The sequence below is a fragment of the Cyprinodon tularosa genome, unplaced genomic scaffold, assembly GCF_016077235.1.
Source record: "Cyprinodon tularosa strain WSP-4 unplaced genomic scaffold, ASM1607723v1 ctg435, whole genome shotgun sequence".
Lineage (NCBI taxonomy): Eukaryota > Metazoa > Chordata > Actinopteri > Cyprinodontiformes > Cyprinodontidae > Cyprinodon > Cyprinodon tularosa.
Genome location: NW_024039158.1, coordinates 60,856 through 79,350, shown reverse-complemented (window position 1 = coordinate 79,350; position 18,495 = coordinate 60,856). Strand labels below are relative to the sequence as shown.

At 36.5% G+C, this 18,495-nt stretch overlaps 2 protein-coding genes across 3 annotated transcripts; both read right to left on the bottom strand.

The window, feature by feature from the left end:
- Positions 1 to 17: 17 nt before the first annotated feature.
- LOC119792952 (macrophage mannose receptor 1-like) lies at positions 18 to 9,536 on the bottom strand. 2 transcript variants are annotated; one of them, XM_038299817.1, is made up of 5 exons: positions 9,482 to 9,536; positions 9,071 to 9,116; positions 8,593 to 8,976; positions 8,020 to 8,435; positions 18 to 620 (listed from the first exon to the last, which is right to left on the bottom strand). In XM_038299817.1, the coding sequence occupies exons 2-5, from the start codon at positions 9,105 to 9,107 to the stop codon at positions 603 to 605; spliced, it is 855 nt and encodes a 284-aa protein (XP_038155745.1). In that variant the 5' UTR covers positions 9,108 to 9,116; positions 9,482 to 9,536; the 3' UTR covers positions 18 to 602. The 2 variants fall into 2 exon arrangements, with proteins under 2 accessions (XP_038155745.1, XP_038155744.1); XM_038299816.1 differs by lacking the exon at positions 18 to 620 and adding an exon at positions 6,139 to 6,675.
- A 3,036-nt stretch (positions 9,537 to 12,572) lies between these two features.
- Positions 12,573 to 18,007, bottom strand: LOC119792931 (macrophage mannose receptor 1-like). Its single transcript, XM_038299786.1, has 4 exons — positions 17,797 to 18,007; positions 16,029 to 16,412; positions 15,437 to 15,867; positions 12,573 to 13,453 (listed from the first exon to the last, which is right to left on the bottom strand). The coding sequence occupies exons 1-4, from the start codon at positions 18,005 to 18,007 to the stop codon at positions 13,352 to 13,354; spliced, it is 1,128 nt and encodes a 375-aa protein (XP_038155714.1). The 3' UTR covers positions 12,573 to 13,351.
- Between the last annotated feature and the right edge of the window lie 488 nt (positions 18,008 to 18,495).

The following is an 18,495-nucleotide window of genomic DNA, read 5'->3' as shown; positions in this document are numbered from 1 at the left end:
ACTATTTATTTCTAATGGGGACTGATTTAGTGTCAAATGGGAACAGTTCATTCCATTAAAAGTTTTTTTATTAGAAGACAGGGGAAACAGATATGATGCTTTAAGTGCAGCTGGTTAAAAGAGAAAACTTTAACAGCCAGAGACAATGCAGGATCTAAAAAATGCATCTAGAAAGTAATTCAGTATTTCCCTTGAGTGGTCATACAGTTGTCCACTGCATATCTCCTTTCCTGCATGCCTCCACATCCCAGCAGTGTTAGCCAAGACATTTCATTGCATTCTTTTGTTGCAATTCATCCACCCATTGCACCTAGATTGGACAGGAGTGCAGGAGGTGGATTGTGATTTAGTAGCGGAGTGAGGCAGCAAGCCGAGGGCCACAGCTCAGCTTTATCAGCGGTGCTTCATCTTGCCGTGGGGGACATGAGAACTCATTTAGGGTGTGCCAGAGATGGCCTGGCAGCAGCTGATGTCATGGCTGAATTATTGTCATGCTGCAACTCCTCTATTTCTCTCTGTTTATCTGTGGGTGGGTACATACGCTTAGGTAGAGAACGGATGCAGTCAGGGGCGTGTCCAAATGCTGTGGTTACTTCAAACACTCAGTGATGTTGCAGTACCTGCCAGAAGATTACGGACACAGATAGGACTCATTAGTGTCAGTGTGATGTGTTTTCAAAAGTTTTTCTGAAAAAACTAAAAATTAAGTATACGACATTTTAAGCCTTCTAAACCACAAACTGATTATGCTATTTGGTCCTCCAGCTAACTGTGGGATCAATATGAGGACTGGTAATATAAACTGACTTTGCTGGTAGTTTTGGCATTCATGATTGCTGAGGTTGGGTAAAGTAGTCTTATATGATTGTTTAGCTAATAAAAGGTTCTCCTTGACAATTGAACTGTATGTCCTAATTTAGAGTAAAGCTAACTATTTCCATTCGGTTCAATTAGACAGTGTTGCTTGTTACCTCAGAAAGCATAACCAGCAACATACTGTATATCAGTCTTGTTGGTACAGAATTGTAGATTTATATGGGTTTAGTGAAGTGAACAGTTGGTTTTTGTCCCAGTGAATGCCAGCTTGGCTTGGAGAGACTTCCCTTCACTTCACATGGTTACTTCTGCATTGTTGAGGCTTTTTGACACATGACGGCTACCGCTGCTGTAATAGATAGCATCCCATGGCGTCATATATTCGGGATGTGATGCCTGATGAACATGCACAGCCATGACAGGAGGGGCAACAACTGCATTGTAACTAAAAGTTCTGACTGTATATGGATAGGCCTACTGTAAAATCTGTCCTGATGCTATACATGTTTGAGGCATTGACATGCTGGGATGTAGCATTCATTTCAATGAAATACCCCCACTTCAAAGCTATAAGATAGCAGTAGTTTTCACACAATATCCCTTTAATACAGTTTCAAACCTCACACCGAGCCATAGCTCTGTTGAGCTTTTTATTCCAATAATGGTTTTATCGGACTCTCTACACATAAGATTCTATTTTTAAAATCACTCGCATCTTTCCAAATATGAATACCGTATACTTAGAAAGTTAGAAAGTATTTAAAGTAACTATATATCCTGAATTGTGTTCAGTTTGTTATGATTCATTTCAGCTTTCTGAGCTATGTATATATTTAGTTTCATATTAGCCTTCAAATAACATGTTGAAGTCTAGGAAAATAATTTAAGGATGTTTTCTGTCTTTTAGCTGTAGGCTTAGACCCACGACTTTAGTGTGTTTGATGAGCCTCGATGGTGTCATTTGATGCTATCTCTGGGCTCAAAGTATACTTTAAGTGAGCGGTACTGTGTGTTACTGAGTGAGAAAAGAGGTGAGCAACAGACATGCCTTTATTTTGAAATGCTCATCTGTAGAATTAAAATCTTATTAGCAAAATACACTAAATGTATATATATATATATATATATATATATATATATATATATATATAGTTATGTATAAAAGTACAATGTTCTCACCTCAAATGATCTTAAAACATACTTTTATTGAACAACAGCAAAAAAAAGACTTAGACAGATTTATTTTATCATTTTATATACACAAGTGTAAACAAAAATAAATTTTGTTTAGAACAGCTCTCTAGACAATTTGATTTTTAAAGTGCAGCCTTGATAAGGTAAGCAGCAGTTGTTGTTGAGCTGCTACTACTGCCTCCAGCTCCTGAAGCACTCGGTTCTACTGGCTCAGATGAGGAAGAGGGCGATGATGATGATGCTGTGAGGATGGTAGCCCCCTGGGTTTAAGAGGCTGACATGGTTGAAGCAGCAGTGGTGCCATCGGCAGGTTTTTGTTGCTGTTGTTTAATAAAAGTATGTTTTAAGATCATTTGAGGTGAGAACATTTTACTTTTATACATAACTATATGGGCCATTTACTGATTTAATGCGTCATTTAAAATAAGATTTCTAAAGTTGAGAGACTGCAGCAACCAGCGGGCAGCCAGGTCTAATCCTAGTCCATCTGTAGCAGCCCTCTCTCAGCATAGACGTGTGAAATACTATTAAAATAATATTGTTTTATTTGGCAAAATGTTCATTTGATTTGTGTTTATCTGACTGTGTTCATTATTATTCCCCCCCTAAATGAAAAAAGAAAGAATATTTTATTATCTAGAGACTATTAATAACAGGAGGTGAAATGCGGCTCCAGACATGCTGAGCGTTTGGTGATGTCATCAGTACGCTTCTGTTCCAATTGACCCATATTTATGCTGCGTTCTCCCGTTCTCCCCAAGTCCACACTTTCCTGTGTTCTTCTCTAGAAAATACATGGTGAGAACACGAGTCTGTACCGGCGTCCTAGTGAACTGAGAAACGGCCATGGTGTTTCAGTTATTTTAGAATAGCGCCTTATAAACATTAGTAACACACAAGGTTCCTGGCAGGGGGGAGTGATTTTATCTCGATGCTTTTGTATTAGAAGAAATGGGGTTGTGTATTGAAAGGCATTTTTTAAAACTCCTTTCGTTCTTGGGGTCAATTTGATCCCATTTAATGTTTATCATTTAAAAAATAGTTAAGATTTTTTTTTGCTTCATCTTTCGTGACTTTTCCTAATTCGATGGGGACAACTGATAAAGCATAACTTTTTTTTATTTATATTTATTCTATGTGCTGAACACATACTGCATGTCATTTTTAGGGGAAGAGCAATATTTAAGCATCCCTATCTCTGAAGACATTCCATATTTTGTCTCGTGTCATACGCTTTGATGACAAAGAAACTAAACAAAAATAAAAAAAAACTCTGTAACTCTGCATCTGCCGAGGCCCAAGCCGCCCAAGATAACAGAAGAGGAGGGGTGAGTGAGATCTTACAGAAACTAGCAACTACAAAATATGTAATAATATATTTAAACTAGAGGGCAGGTCAACTCACTGATTTCAAAGGGTTATTTATATATATTTCTTTAAGTACAGTATGGTCATTCAATATTTCCCCACATTTCTTGGCTGGTCCCCTACTATTCCTTTTTAAACAAACAATCTTTGTACTGAAATTGTCATGTTGGGATTTAATCTTCTAACCCACATGCAGAATCAACTCAGTTAAAATTTGGAAAAAGGGATTTATTGACAAAACAAAGAGAAACAGACATTTCTTGTTCCTTCAGGAGTCTGAGGAGGTTACGTGAATGGTGGCGTTTCAGAATACTCTGAGCGAGCCGTGGAGGGAATATGTTCTGGGTCCCGTGTGGGGAGGCTGGTGGTTTCCTTCTGATAGTGCAAGATGGTTGGAAATACAGAGATTTGATGGAGTCAGGTGGGAAATGATTGCTGGTGGAGTGGGCAGGCAGTTAACTTGCTGGTAAATCCACTGGAAGGTGAGTCGGTGAACTGAGTCCTCTGAAACAAAGCGCCAGAAAAACTGGTAAATGAAAATCGTCCAGCGCTGAGTGAAGTCTCTGCTGCACTTTTTATCCCAGCACTCTGATGAAGCTGACAAGCTCCACCTGTGTAGGCAACACAGGTACTCCACCAAGATCCTCTCAGGAGAAAAGGCATCACTCGCACTCACAAACACACACACACACACACACACACAGGAACCCTGACAGATACTGGCTCTGTTCTAATTCATGGGCTGTGTCCTTAGAAGGCTAGATTCGAAGGCCGATTATGTCATAGCGTGGAGCCGAGGTCTGGTCGGATTCCAAGACTCCTCGTTATGCGGCCTTAAAATGCGTCCTTCCGTTTGCCCGATTTGAAGGATGGGTCCGATGCATCCTCGCTATCCTTGGATATCCCATGATGCATTGCGAGACCAAGCAAGCCGGCTGCTCAATGATCAGAGGAAATGGTACTTAGTCCCAAACAGTGGTGAATATTGGAAGTTCAGTTTAATATAATCCAAGTATGAGAATAGTTCCGTCTGAAATGTATGAAAATTGCTAATTTAATGGTTATAGAGTCAGATATGTGGCGAATAATGTTTGATTTATCTAAAGGTTTTATCTGTTACTGTGTATATGGGTTTGGTGTTACCTGGATATAACCTAACCAAATATCTTTAGAACAGCTCCAAATGACACAAAACTGATATGGGTGAGTAGAACATGATGTAATAACGTAAAATCAAGGGCCCAATGTAAAAACAAAAAGGTGTTCCCCTTTAAGGACTGATTCTAATATATCTGCAGTGTGGGAATTAAACATCTGATAGGATTCTTATTTTTTTATTGCTGTTTTTCATAATTTGTATAACTAAGTATTTTTTGTTGTTGAATATTAGAGATTTAGCAGATATATTTTTCATACATATGTTGTTTAGATTTACTTATGTCTTTCTACCCCTTTGATAGAACAGAAAAGAAAATCTCTTTAATGTCCCACAATGGGCAAATTTACTGCAGCAGAAAGATTAATGAAAATGGTCACACAAATGTGGACCTTAGAAAAATGTATAAGAATAACATAATAAGGAAGAGTTCAAATATGACCAATAATGTTTTATTGCTCACTGACTGGCAGTTAAACAGGTTCTTTAGTTTTTACATAAAAACATGAGAAATGTGGAAAAATAGTTGCAGTTTTAATAAAAAATAAAAAACAATGTTCTAATTCTAATATTTATAATTATACTCTTCAATGTCAGGCTTCTTTTGGAAACCTTAAAAAAACAGTTAGTTAAATTTGAAAACAACTTGAGAACCAAAACACAGTTTCGCCGATAAAAAGTGTAATACATAAATTTTATTCTTCTCAAAAACTTCCATATAGGTTAGTGTAACAGTTTGTCTACAAAAAATAAATAAAAGTCATACCTCCTAAAACCTAAAAAGCTTATTTATACTTGATAGAATAATTGTGAGTTTAGTCTATCAAACAGGCTGCATGTAGGGATTATAAAGGTCCAGAAGGTTTGTTTGTTTTTGTGAGACAGAGAAGATTGAAAAAACAAACTGATTATTTGAAATTTGTCACCATATTCTCTGATAATTATTTGCTAAAGTAACATTTTATTCAGGGGAGAGAGAACTTATTTAAATAAAATTAGGAGCTTACTAAAAAGTTTTCCAATAGTAAAGGGTTGAGGGGAATTACTTTTATGTCTTTAGAATCAATACCATATGTTAGCATAAGGTCCAAGGCATGAAGAAGACAATGTGTGGATCTTTGCACAATTTTAACAAGGTAAGTTAAATCTAAGATAACTAAAGACTTAGATAGGGAAATACTTATTATAACGTATTACTTCTAAGTAAAAAAACTCAAACTTTTCCTCTAATTTTGGAAGCACTACTCATGTTGGTATTTCAGAATAAAGTTTAATGTTTTTAGATCACATCATTATTTTTCTTTTATTCTTCTTAGGAACAAATAAGCTTTTAAACAAAACACACAAAGCTTGATATGATTGTTGTTTGGTAAAATTAAAAGCAAGTTAAATGCTTTATGAAACCTATCCCACCAAGTTTAATATAAAAACATCATATGAAGACCAAATATTTTTTCGTACTTAAATGAGGAGACCAGGCATTGCATCACAGTTTGTTGTGTAATGTTTATAATTGGATATACAGGACTTCTCTAACTTATCCCAACCTGTTTATTATATCAACATCTAAAACAGATTATAAATCTCTATTATCTTTTTTTTAGCTCTAAAATAAATATATTTAGCTTAGAAAAAGGAGCCAAAAAGGAAATAATTTACTAACTTTGTCAGAAATATGTTTATATGAACTAGTAAAGACACGTTTATTGATACACACAATATCATATCACATGATTCATTGGCCCTTAAAAACAAAACAAAGAAAAAAAACCCAGACACCATAAACTGTATAACAATCAATACATATATTAAGACCTGTATAAGAATATTTTAAAACAACAATAATAAAAGAAATACATATAAATATATAATTTAAAAAGCAACTACTAAATAATTCTTTAACTAAAGGCTTGAGACATTAACCTATGATGTTGCAGAAGAGACTTCCAGAGAAGTGGACCATTATGATATGAACTACTGCAGGTTAGAATAGAATCACATGGATTTTGTTTCACCAACTGAAAATGGAGGGACTTTCCTCATGTTTTTCTCTTTGGTTCCTTTTTAAAAACCTTCCCATCCATCTCAGTCCAGCGAAGTTTGAAGTCTGTTAAACCGTTGGCCTCCATTTTAGCGTGCAGCTAAAAGCAGAAAAAACAAAACCCATTTTATGTTGTCATATTATAACACAGATTGTTCTGTTGATTGGCTTTCATTATTGCATATATGATACAGGGCAACGCCATGGTCCTTGGTTTAATTCTACCCATTATGGTCTTGTGAGCTGCTCTTAGTCTGACCTGTCACCTAGGACCTTGTTTCCACGGGAGACCCTAACAGGGGCATAAAGCCCCAGACAACATAGCTACTAGGATCATTCGGGCACTCAAACAACCCCACCACGTTAAGGTGGCAGCTCCTGGGGGTGTCAGAAATCTCTTATCTTTTGTAAATAACAGTTCAAATAAGTAAATGAATAAATATAATGTTCAAAAACACAAAAGTGGTTTATATGAACACATTATATTTACATACATTTTTACTCTATAATCAGAGTCACTCTAGCTAAATATATATGGGAACAGTTTGCCAGTGGGTGTGTCATAGGGGAGGGTCTTTGTCGCGGACAACCATAGGGGGATCTACTGGGGTGGCATAGGGTGGCAAATGCCACCCTAAATGACAGCCTTGCCACCTCTGCTGCCACCCCAGTTGGCGTTAGGGGTGGCGAGGCTTATAAATTATGGATAATTTGAGAATTACGTCCGCTAATTTCCAATGACGGACTGCAGTGAATGCAGCACGAGATGACGCGAGAGCGACTGAGACTGATTTGTTTTGAAAACCGAATAGGGCAAAGCGAGGGAGCCAGGGGTTAATGGGGAGAGGAGACACGGGATGAAACAGGTAAAAATCTTAGTGTCTATTTTAAAGACTTCAATTGAATAAATATGAGCTAGTAGGACACTTTAAGTAGAATGTCTTTCTATAATAATCTACTCCTTTGTAGTTCCTTCTCAGAATGGTCAATCAAGATTGATTTGGGAATTTGCCACAGCTCTATAGACATATTATGTGTTATGTGTAATCGGTTAAGTAACACTCTGTTCAAACATATAATTCATTGTACTATCCCTATATATATATATATATATATATATATATATATATATATATATATATATATATATATATATATATATATATATATATATATATATATGTATGTATTCATAAAATTTTTTACAAGCAGTTCTATTTTAACTTTCTGAGTTCAATAAACAGGGATTGAAATTATAATAGTTTTACACAGTTGTGGTGCAGATAGTTGTTTAAGGAAGCTGCACATATTGATTGCTCAAAATTTCTCAACAGAACCCATATTTAACAAGCTATTTACTGTACCTTTGAATTTTTTTAAAAGTATTGTTCACATTTCACGAAAAAGGAAAAAAAAAAGTTGTAGTCAAATCGAGGGTTACTACCTGCTCTAAAATCTGCTGCTGGATGTTAGGGTCGGTCAGGTCGGCCTCAGACTGGAACCGCAACTTTAACCTCTTGTTGGTAATCGGTTTCTGACAAATAAACTCGTGCTCTTCATTACAGTCAACATCACACCATGTTCCTGTGTCTGTTTTGACCGCAGCACAGGAAGTTGAGACGTCGTCAGGCTGGCCAGCTTCCCAATTTTTAAAGGTAGCCAGACGTCCATCAGACCACTTAGCCCAGAGGTTTCGGTAAAGACCGATCCAGTGATGCGTTTCGATCAGTGCGTGGATTTTGTTGTTCTCAGACAAGTTCCACACTCTGAGAAGATCTGTATGTTTGGACCTACAGTAGTTCTTAGCATCTTCCCAAACCATAGATGTTTCAACTACGATGTATGTAGAAGCAGCTTTTTCTAAAGGACAAAGAGGAAAATAGAGTAAATACAACTTTCACTCGTTCTATTCTTAAATTTTTTTAATTTCTTCTACAGCCTCACTTAAAAATGATATTTCTTTATTAGCTGTTGGTTAAAAAAATACATATTTGATGTAGTAAAAAAATCATCTTACCATCAATGCAGATAAAAGGGTGCTTTACCTCACAGGAGAAATCCCACCAACCTCCGTGAAGATTTATCGCAATGCAGCTCCCATTGCCCTGTGTGTTGTCTGGCTGATGTTGCCAGGGTGGAAAACCATCTTTCGTTTCTATATTAAAGTCGGCATCCCCCATGGTCCACTTCCAACTCGTGGTGTTATCATAAAGCCCAATCCAAGCAAACTTTCCAGTTTCCTGCAGGACGGTGATCAACCTATTGTTTTCCTCTGAGCTGCTTACTGTAGCCAGGTCGCCGTCGTACATCTCTCTGCAGTGCTGCTGAGCTTTGGCCCAAGTCTTTGGGATGTTCACATAGTGGTACTCTGGATACAGGTCTATACACAGAACATAAACCCCTGATGGCCGAAGCATAATAACAAGTTTATCCCAGAATAATATCGATATATATCTACAAAAAAAGGTTTCATTTTCCTCTTAACAGAAACTCACATGAGAAGGTGAAAACAAGAAGCAGAGTCTTCCTCATCCTGTAAATCTATTAAAATGAATAGATTTATAAATAAAATGCAGATATTTAATATGTAAATATATTAAATTAAATCTTATTTATTAAGAGGTTGACACAAACTTCATTTTATTTTTAATTAAACTCAAATGTAAAATGCACCAAAAAAAAAAAAAATCTACACAGAATTTTAATACTGATTTTTTACAAAGATTATTTTTGACAGTAATATTATATTTGACTTCCCACATTTCCTTAGTTAAAATGAGTTTATCAGTGAGTTAAAGTTCAAGTTAAAATTCTTGTCTTTTCTTTTCTTCTAAGTTCTAATTATCTGATTTGTATATAACTCAGTAACCAGTAATGTTAAAATAAGAACCATTTGGTTGGCTCACCTGGTCTCTTCTCTCTTTCCGTTGCCCTCCTTGAATCTTTGATTAAAAAGATCTCAAAGCTTCGAATTTTCTAACCTTTGTTCTTTAACTCCACCTTCTCATTCAGTAGCTATGCAAAGCCAGTAATTTACTGATTTGTCATTTAAAACAGGAAGTAAACACAAACAAATGATCTGTCTAAAACGAAGTTATTAACCTTGCACTGCCATTTGGAAAAAATATCAGAATGAAGACATTTAATGGTTTTCACAGTTTTCTTTGTACATGATGGGTTTGTAGTTTATAGTCCTCTATTTTTAAATCATGGATTTAGCAAAAATGTATAGTTTAATAGTAAATAAACTGAGCATAGAGTAAATTATAGGAGTGAAAACATGTCCCTCTGGTGCTCTCCATTAAGGGATGCAATTTGAAAATTTAAAAAAAGGCACTCAGGAGGAAAGCTGTTAAAAGCCTTTATTAGTGCATGGCTACTATGATTAAAAACATGGCAACACGTTTCGTCTGGAAGGGCCTTCGTCAGGGCAATGGGAAAAAGATTGCTTTTGTCTAATCTGGTTTCATGTCCTTGCCATGGCTGAAAGATAAGGACTCTGCTGACCTCTTCGAAGAGATGCTTTTATATGGATTGTTAGAAAAACAATAGCACCCATAGAGTGGTTTAAAAACAAATTTGTTTTTCAAATTTCTGTTTATATAGGAAAAAAGCCAGTTTCTGATATATGTTAATTAGTTAAAGAAAAGAAATGGCTTTCTAAAGCAACACTTCTTGAGGGAAAGTATTTCTCCCTAATCATGTTTGCAATGGACACTAGTTAGTATAGTTCCATTTTCCACAAGAAAATTAATTGTTCTATTACTTAAACAAATTTGTCCTAAAAGCCCTAATCAGTCCCCAGACTATCACACTACCAACACTCTTCCTTATTTTCTGTATATTTTACAGATGCAAAGATATTCCCACCTTTTACAGTAGATATTATCACTTTTCCTTCTAATCCGCAAAATATTCTTTCCAAAGTTCATCTTGCCAAACCCTAATCTGAGCAATCACGCCACACCCCTCTTTGAAATCTCTATCATCAGGCTTAGTATTTATCCAGAAGCCTAAATCTCCATTACTGTTAAAGATTTCATCTTTCCTTACCCACGTTCATCTTGTTGCATCATCATGAAGACTGATCTAGGTAACTTTTCACTTATAGAAACAGCTCTTGGTTTTCTTGTAGATTGTATACGGTGGCTAGGTCTGTAAAAAAACTCTAAAGAATTGCTGAAGTAGCGCTCCCCGTCTACTACCATATGAAGACCATATGGTGGTACTCTCATAAAACATATGCAGATAAAAGATAAACTTCTGCTGGTGTTATGCTTGGTTTGTCACCATGATCAAAATAATCCTAAAGAGGATTTGCATGATTTTATTCCGATAATCCCTCCTAGTCTCCTTTACTTATACATAGGCGGCAATATTAATAATTTCCTGCTCTCCTTTAAACAGGATGTATCCTTAAAAATAAAAAAAATTAATCATGAGTTTATATTGGGAAAATATCTGCTTTATTGTTAGAACAAGTATATGGTTGTCTTTTATTTATTTTTATTTTTTATTAATCCATTCAACCATAGCACTACCTGTCCTTAGTGAGTGGGGTTGCCTGGTCATCAGACCAATCAACCCAGGGAACATAGAGGCGCACAGGACAGATAGCCGCCACTATACAAACAGACTTCTATGTAAGGGTTGTTTATAGAGCCCAGTGATTCTAAAGAGGAAGATGACTTGTTACACCTCTTGCATTCAAACTCTACATGATTGGATCTGGTTTCTTAAAATAAAAATGCAGGATCCAACAAAAGAGCCTATTGAAGGACTACTGAGATCAGTTATTCAAATGAGAACATGCACCAGAAATCCCCAAACTCCTGCTCTATCCTAGTGAGACGAGCAGTTCCATAGCATCGTTAATGGTGTGCATGGTCCCATTCAATAGGCTGTAATTGCTACAGGCATTATACAACACAATTCTTTGTCTGATTGTATGCAAAAATATGATCCAGGGTAGTGATCATGATTTTATCGTGTAGGATTAATCTGGAGAGAATCCCAGAATGTACATGGAAAACAAACAACCTCAAAATTTAAATCTTGAATCTAATAATTTAACGTGTTTCTGTGACTTCTGAGTACAATGCAATCCAAACCATCAGTTCTTTGAAAAGGACTTAACCTGGTATTGGAGTTCCTCACTTCTCAGTTCAAATAAGGAATGTGCTTTTCCAAAGATCTTCACTCAAAATCTCATGTTTTTTTTTTTTTTTTGCTTTGGCCACTGATCATGATCATCGCTTCAGCAATTCTGCTGTAATTATGCAAAATCAACTCTCCTGCCTCCTTTGCTGTGTGAAAATATCTCCCGATTCCCATTTCCATGCTTCAATAAGGTGGTGAAATGAGGCGTGTGACCTTCCGCTCCAGGGTTGTTTAGATCATAATGTAAGCAAACTAAGGGAGACGGACAGGTGCAGAACCCTCTAATGCACTAGGTTAAATGACAACTATTGTATTAAATGTATTGTCTTTGAGGAGCGCTGGAAAGAAATGTATATCACCTGTTTGACTTCAGCCATTTCTCCAAAAGGGTTTAAAGGAAAAGTACTCCTAAAAATCCTTGTCCCAGGTAACACGGATCTTTAGTAATTAACCATCATGTCATGCCCCATTACCTATTATTAATTGTATGATCAACACAGGAGTTTAATATTCATACCTTAGCCAGGAGACATGGAGCGTTACACTGTTTGACTTTTCTCAACCTCAAAAGTGAAAAGTGGGATTAAATAGATGAACACAGACGACGTCCACAATCATTTCAGTTATAAGGAATCTTAAGCATTGAAGGCTTTGCTCTCTAACCAGTTAACCATGATGTTGCTCAGAGTGACCACTGATACCCAGAAAAATAAATCACGATCCCAAAAACTCCAGAATTAACGGATTGCGCCGTCAATAACCATTTAGGATCCTAATAAATACACTGAATTACATTTTTATGAGGATTTAGGAAATTAATTAAAAATGGTCACACAATATGATCAATAATATTTTATTTATTAGACAACTCTACAATTAATTTTACCAAACACCACTCAAACATTTTGTTTCACACAACAAACAATAATTCAAGAGGCACCAGCATGTCCTTAGACCAAAAACAGGAACATTTATTATTGCATTTATTAGCAATTTTTTAATATCAGGTGTATAATTTTTATTATGGAGTTTATAGCATGTTAAGTAATTTACAGAGCATGTGTAAAGCTGAAAAAAAAATTCAAGAGAGAAATTAACCCTAGTTATGATAACATGCAGGCTAAGACATAGAGTGCTACACTTACTTAAAAATATCAAGACCTCAAACTATTCAAAACTTCACCCTGCTAATGTTTCCAACCTTCAAAACAGAGTGGAGCAGAAGAAAAAGTTTTAGTTTTATAAATGTAGATTTACACACAGAGATTTTGAGAGCCAAAACTTTATTCAACTATTGTCACCCATTCCAGGTAGGCAATAAAAAGTTCTACTGGATTCACTTTTTATTAGTCTGTTTCCTGCTTCACAAAGGTAGGCAGCAGCTTGACAAAGACATTATGGCAATAATTTTACATCCAAGTAGTATGCAGTTGTATATATATACAAACAGATGGTATCGGCTGATATTGCACTGCCGTGTATGGGGTATCGGTATCAGGGCCAAAAAATGGCACCGGTGCAACACTAGTTTCTACACAAAGGTTTTGAGTATTTCATCTAAGAAGTGAATATAATTTTGACTTGATAATTTCACTTTTTAAAAGGGTGAGCTTTCCTCAGGTGTTTTGGGATTTTTTCTTGTGAAAAACTTGTCCACCTTTCTCAACCCAGCGGAGTTTGAAGTCTGTAATTCCATCCGTCTCCAGTTTAGAGTGCAGCTAAAGGAAAGAATGGAGAAAAAAAAAAGGTTATTAATTTGGGGTTTTAATTTTATTAATTACAATTTGGTTTATCAGCTTGACTCTTTAATCAATAACTGTCCTGTCTTTATTTTATGCAAATGTGTGGGGGTTTTTTTGTCAAGTAAATTTGACGCTTAAAGAGAGTCATAACTATAACAACAGAGCTAAGATGCTAAAGCAGTTTAAATGATTTTTTCTTCTGTAGCTCTACTCAGCAGTCATGGAAGCACTTTGATTTGGAAAGATTAAGAAATTCTGTTTGCTATGGGATGTTTCATAGGAGAAGGCCATTGCTACAAAGGGACATCTCAAGTTCTGATGTAAATAATACAGGATTCTGTGTGAATAACCAGATAAAATAAATGTGTCAATGGGTACAATATTTATACAGTATGACCAGGTTGTCTACATCCAGTCCAAAGTAGAGACTGACACGGGAGTGGATTTTCACTCCTGTCCCGTCCCACTCCCACAGAAAAAAATGGTGTCCCGTCCCGATCCCGGGCCAGAGTAGAAATCTAAATCCTGTCCCGTCCCACTCCTGGTGAAATTACTCCCACTCCCATCCCGCTCCCATTCAGAATGACTCCCGCTCCCGCACCACTCCCATTCTTGTTGTTTTTGAGCGCGGGTGAAAAACTCAGAGCGGAAGTTACTATTGGTTTGCTCCCACTCCCGTCTGCTCCCGTTATTGTTTAATCCTGTACCATCCCAATCCCGTGATCGTTACTAATACTGACTCCCATCCCACGGGAATCCCACGGGAATCCCGTGACCCGTGGGATTCCCGAAAAAATGTCAGTCTCTAGTCCAAAGAGAAGATTTCTATTAAAATCCTTTGTTTTGATGTCTTTGCAGGGGACACAGGTCATGTCACTACCCGATTTGCACCGGAAGCACAATCTGTACCATCAGCTAATCTGTGCATGCACCACCAGAATGGGATCCAGGTCCCCATTAAATAATGAAATTGGATAATGAAAGTACTTAATTGTATGGAATAATAATGGCTTTGCTCTGTAAATGGATGTATTCAAATCAATTCTGTTTTATTTTCTGTCTGTCATCATAATCATGTATGTAGCAGTCTGGGATATGGAAACATGATTTCACCTTGTTTATCTGTATTTTAGTGGTATAGTTCTTAGATCATGCACTATAGCAGTACACTGAGATGCAGATATAAAACCAAAATTGGCTGAAATTATTTACAACTTATAGCTGAAAATGGAGCTGCCTGAAATAGGATAGGGACTCTAGGACAGAGAATTATATAACAGAAAGGATGTAAAAACATTTATTTTCTCAGCATAGCTTTTATTAAGATTTCACGTAATATAGTTTAGTATGCAGATTTGAGCAGATCAGCAGATTTATTCTGCATACAGAATGGCTTTTTTCATTGAGGTGGACAACGTGTAAACATTCATGCATGTCTACATATTAGTGCATTCAATTGTGGGTAATTGTGGAAAACTTTGGCAGTGATGTAGGGTCTTATAAATAGAAGAAATTGTTGGAGGTTTGGCAGTGGAGCAGGAGTAAAGTGTCCATGCCTTGGTCCTTAACACAGCCATCAAAGGTTCTGGTTCTGCCCTGTTGGGTTTTGTCTTCCCCTCTCTAATTAAACCCAATTTTAAGTTCATATAGAAGCCAGTAGTGCCAAAAAGGTCTGGTTTAAGAAAAATGAGGTAGATGGAGGGAGTGCATTTGCAGCAACTGAGCTGCTAGCTGATGATGAGGTATGGTTTATCAGCCAGCTTATAGTGGGGAATCAGTTAGGAGCTCTGCACAGAGATGACCCCAGCCTCAGAGAGGGTGCTGTTGCTCAAAACTTTCCAAGAGAACTTTTCTTTAAAAAACTGCTATATAACTTTAGGTCAACTGAACTTTTGTGTTAAATGTCTCAAGGAAGAGAGAAAAAGTGAATTTATAGTGAAATTAAGGCTTGTACTGTACCTGCTCTAAAATCTGCTGCTGGATATGAGGGTCAGTCAAGTCAGCCTCAGACTGGAAGCTCAGCTTTATCCTCCTTCTTGGTGGGATCAGAGTCTGACAAATAAACTCGTGCTCTTCACTGCAGTCAACATCCCACCATTTTCCTGTGTCCGTTTTGACTGCAGCACAGGAAGTCATGTTGGTGCTGCCGCTGTTGTCAGGCTGGCCTACCTCCCAGTTTGTGAAGGTAACTGGGCTTTGGTCAGACCAGTTAGCCCAGAGATCTCTGTAAAGGCCCATCCAATGGTTAATTCCAAGCATGGGATGAATTTCGTTGTTCTGAGACATGTTCCACACTCTGACAAGATCAGTGTGTTCAGATCGACAGTAATTCTTAGCATCTTCCCAAGTTTTTAGAATGTTTACTGGAATGTATTTAGAAGCAGCTTTTTCTGATGGTAAAAAAAAAGAGGGAAATAGTGAGAATCCAATTTTCAGACATTTTCTACTGTGAAATTACTATTTTCCCCTATTTTTCCTATTTTGATATTTGAAGGTTTCATTCACAGTAATGCTGGAAACAAAATATTTGGTTTGGTAAGATTCATCTTACCATCAAAGCAGATAAATCTGCGCTCTGTTTCACAGTCCTCATCTCTCCATCCCCCAATATAGTTCATGACGATGCAGCTCTGCTTTGCATTTGCATTGTCAGGCTGGTTTTTTTCCCAGGGTGGGAAACCGTTTTCACCGACAAAGTCAAAGTCATCCTCTCCCATCGTCCACTTCCAACCGGTGATGTTATCATAAAGGCCGATCCAAGCAAACTTTCCAGGTTCCTGCAGGGCAGTGAATAATCTGCTGCTTTCTTCAATGCTGTCTACAGTGGCCAGATCACCATACACCTCTCTACAGTACTGCTGAGCTTTGGCCCACGTCTTTGGGATGTTCACATAGTGGTAATCCCGGAACAGGTTTGTAGACAGAACATAAACCCCTGATAGATAAGAGAATGTTTTGAACCAATCAGAAAAACAAAACAATAAAAACTTTAAGTTCACACATCTACGGTGCCAAAAGCACTGAATTAAATTATCTGATGATCATTAAAACCAACCCAATCCACTTTATTTATGTAGCATATATCATATATATATATATATATATATATATATATATATATATATATATATATATATGTATATATATGATATATATATATATATATATATATTTATATATATATATATATATATATAGATATATATATATAAATATCTATATAGATATATATATATCTATATATATATATATATATTTAGATATATATATATATATATATATATATATATATATATATAGATATATATATCTATATATATATATATATATATATATATATATATATATATCTATATATATATATATATATATATATATATATATATATATATATATATATATATATATATATATATAGATATATATATATAAATATCTATATAGATATATATATATCTATATATATATATATATATTTATATATATATATATATATATATATATATATATATATAGATATATATATATATATATATATATATAGATATATATATATCTATATATATATATATATATATATATATATATATATTTTTTTTTTTTTTTTTTTTTACAGTGTCCTGTCTGGCAATGTGGAAATAAGAATAATTGTTTTGATGCCAAAAAGAGCCCAACAGATTTTACTTTCACAAGTGTAGCAGTATAGCAATTGCCATATTGCTCCACTTCTTTCATGCATATAAATTGCTTTATTATAATTATGAGTTTTTCAGTTTATATGGACACTGCAATGTAAATACAGCAGAAAAACAGAAGAAGAAAAGGAAAAAAGAAAAAAAGAGAAAAGATGAAAGAAAGAGGAGAAAGAAAGGAGACAATGACAAAACATTTTCAGTCTGCTTCATCACCTGTAACGAGATGAAAAAAGAACAGCACAACCAAAAGACACGGTACGAGACATACAATAAAGCAACACCTTGAAACTATCGCTAAAGTAATATTATTAAGTCTGACATGTACTCTGTGTTCCCTGAAGATATGAATGTGGGGTTTCTGTTTGGAAGTGAATTTCTGAGTACCTGGAGCCAAGCACCTGTAATTGTTTGTGAGGGTGAACTTGTGCATGTAAAGTTTATCCATAGAAAAAATGCTCAATAGTGGTTGTGAAGAGCTGAAGAGGCACACCCCCCAGAGCACTGAGTCCAGCGACGGGGGACCCAAAGCCCCAGGCGCCCAAAGGGACCTCAAGAGCGAAGGCACCAAGGAGGGGCCAGCCCCGGAAATCTGACCCCCACCAAGGGAGGAGGAGAGACAGCCACGAAGAAGCCCCCCAGCCATCGCCATGCCGGTGCCTCGGGAGCCGCGGGAACGAGTCCGCGGGCCCAGCCGGCAGCCCGCCACTCCGAAGTAGGGCCAGGCGCCGAACACCGGCCCCCCCACGGCACCGTCCAAAATGCCCCGGCTCCACAGAGCACTGAAACACGCCCCACCCCCTGGCACCAAGCCTCGGCGACCGGCTGCAAAACCCATTTACCTTTATGTAGCACATTTAAACAACAAAACATTTCCAAAGTGCTGCATATGCAATAATGTAAGTATAAAACAATAAATATAAATAAAACAGTTTAAAACACTAAATACTATTAAAAAAATGCAAAGCGTCCAGCGATGGAATGGTGACCTATTCAGGGTGTACCCCGCCTCTTCGCCCGGACACAGCTGGAGGTAGGAATCAACGGAACATATATAGTGATTCTGCTTACACTGCTAAAATTATGCAATGCAATGCAAACCAATGGCAAATAACTGATTTTTGTGACCACATCCTATCAAACATGTTGCTCAGATGCACCACCTAGAAGAGGTTCTGACAAGACCGGAGCAGCTTGCTGTTGTGATGTGTAAGGTAATTCTTTTTTGCGTTGACACTTTCACAGGGTGGGTTGAAAAATCCCCCCACCTAATCTTTCAATAATGGGCAGTATTGGAGTGAAGCTGAGGACCTTTAATTAAACAGT

Excerpts from the sequence above, each read along its gene's own strand:
- LOC119792952 (XM_038299816.1), bottom strand. The coding sequence starts at position 9,107 with ATGAGGAAGACTCTGCTTCTTGTTTTCACCTTCTCAT. Across the intron at positions 8,436-8,592 it reads CCCTTTTATCTGCATTGATG|AAAAAGCTGCTTCTACATAC; the intron begins GTAAGATGATTT and ends TTTGTCCTTTAG. Across the intron at positions 6,676-8,019 it reads AGCAGCAGATTTTAGAGCAG|CTGCACGCTAAAATGGAGGC; the intron begins GTAGTAACCCTC and ends TTCTGCTTTTAG.
- LOC119792931 (XM_038299786.1), bottom strand. The coding sequence starts at position 18,007 with ATGGGTTTTGCAGCCGGTCGCCGAGGCTTGGTGCCAGGGGGTGGGGCG. Across the intron at positions 15,868-16,028 it reads CAGATTTATCTGCTTTGATG|AAAAAGCTGCTTCTAAATAC; the intron begins GTAAGATGAATC and ends TTTTACCATCAG. Across the intron at positions 13,454-15,436 it reads AGCAGCAGATTTTAGAGCAG|CTGCACTCTAAACTGGAGAC; the intron begins GTACAGTACAAG and ends TCTTTCCTTTAG.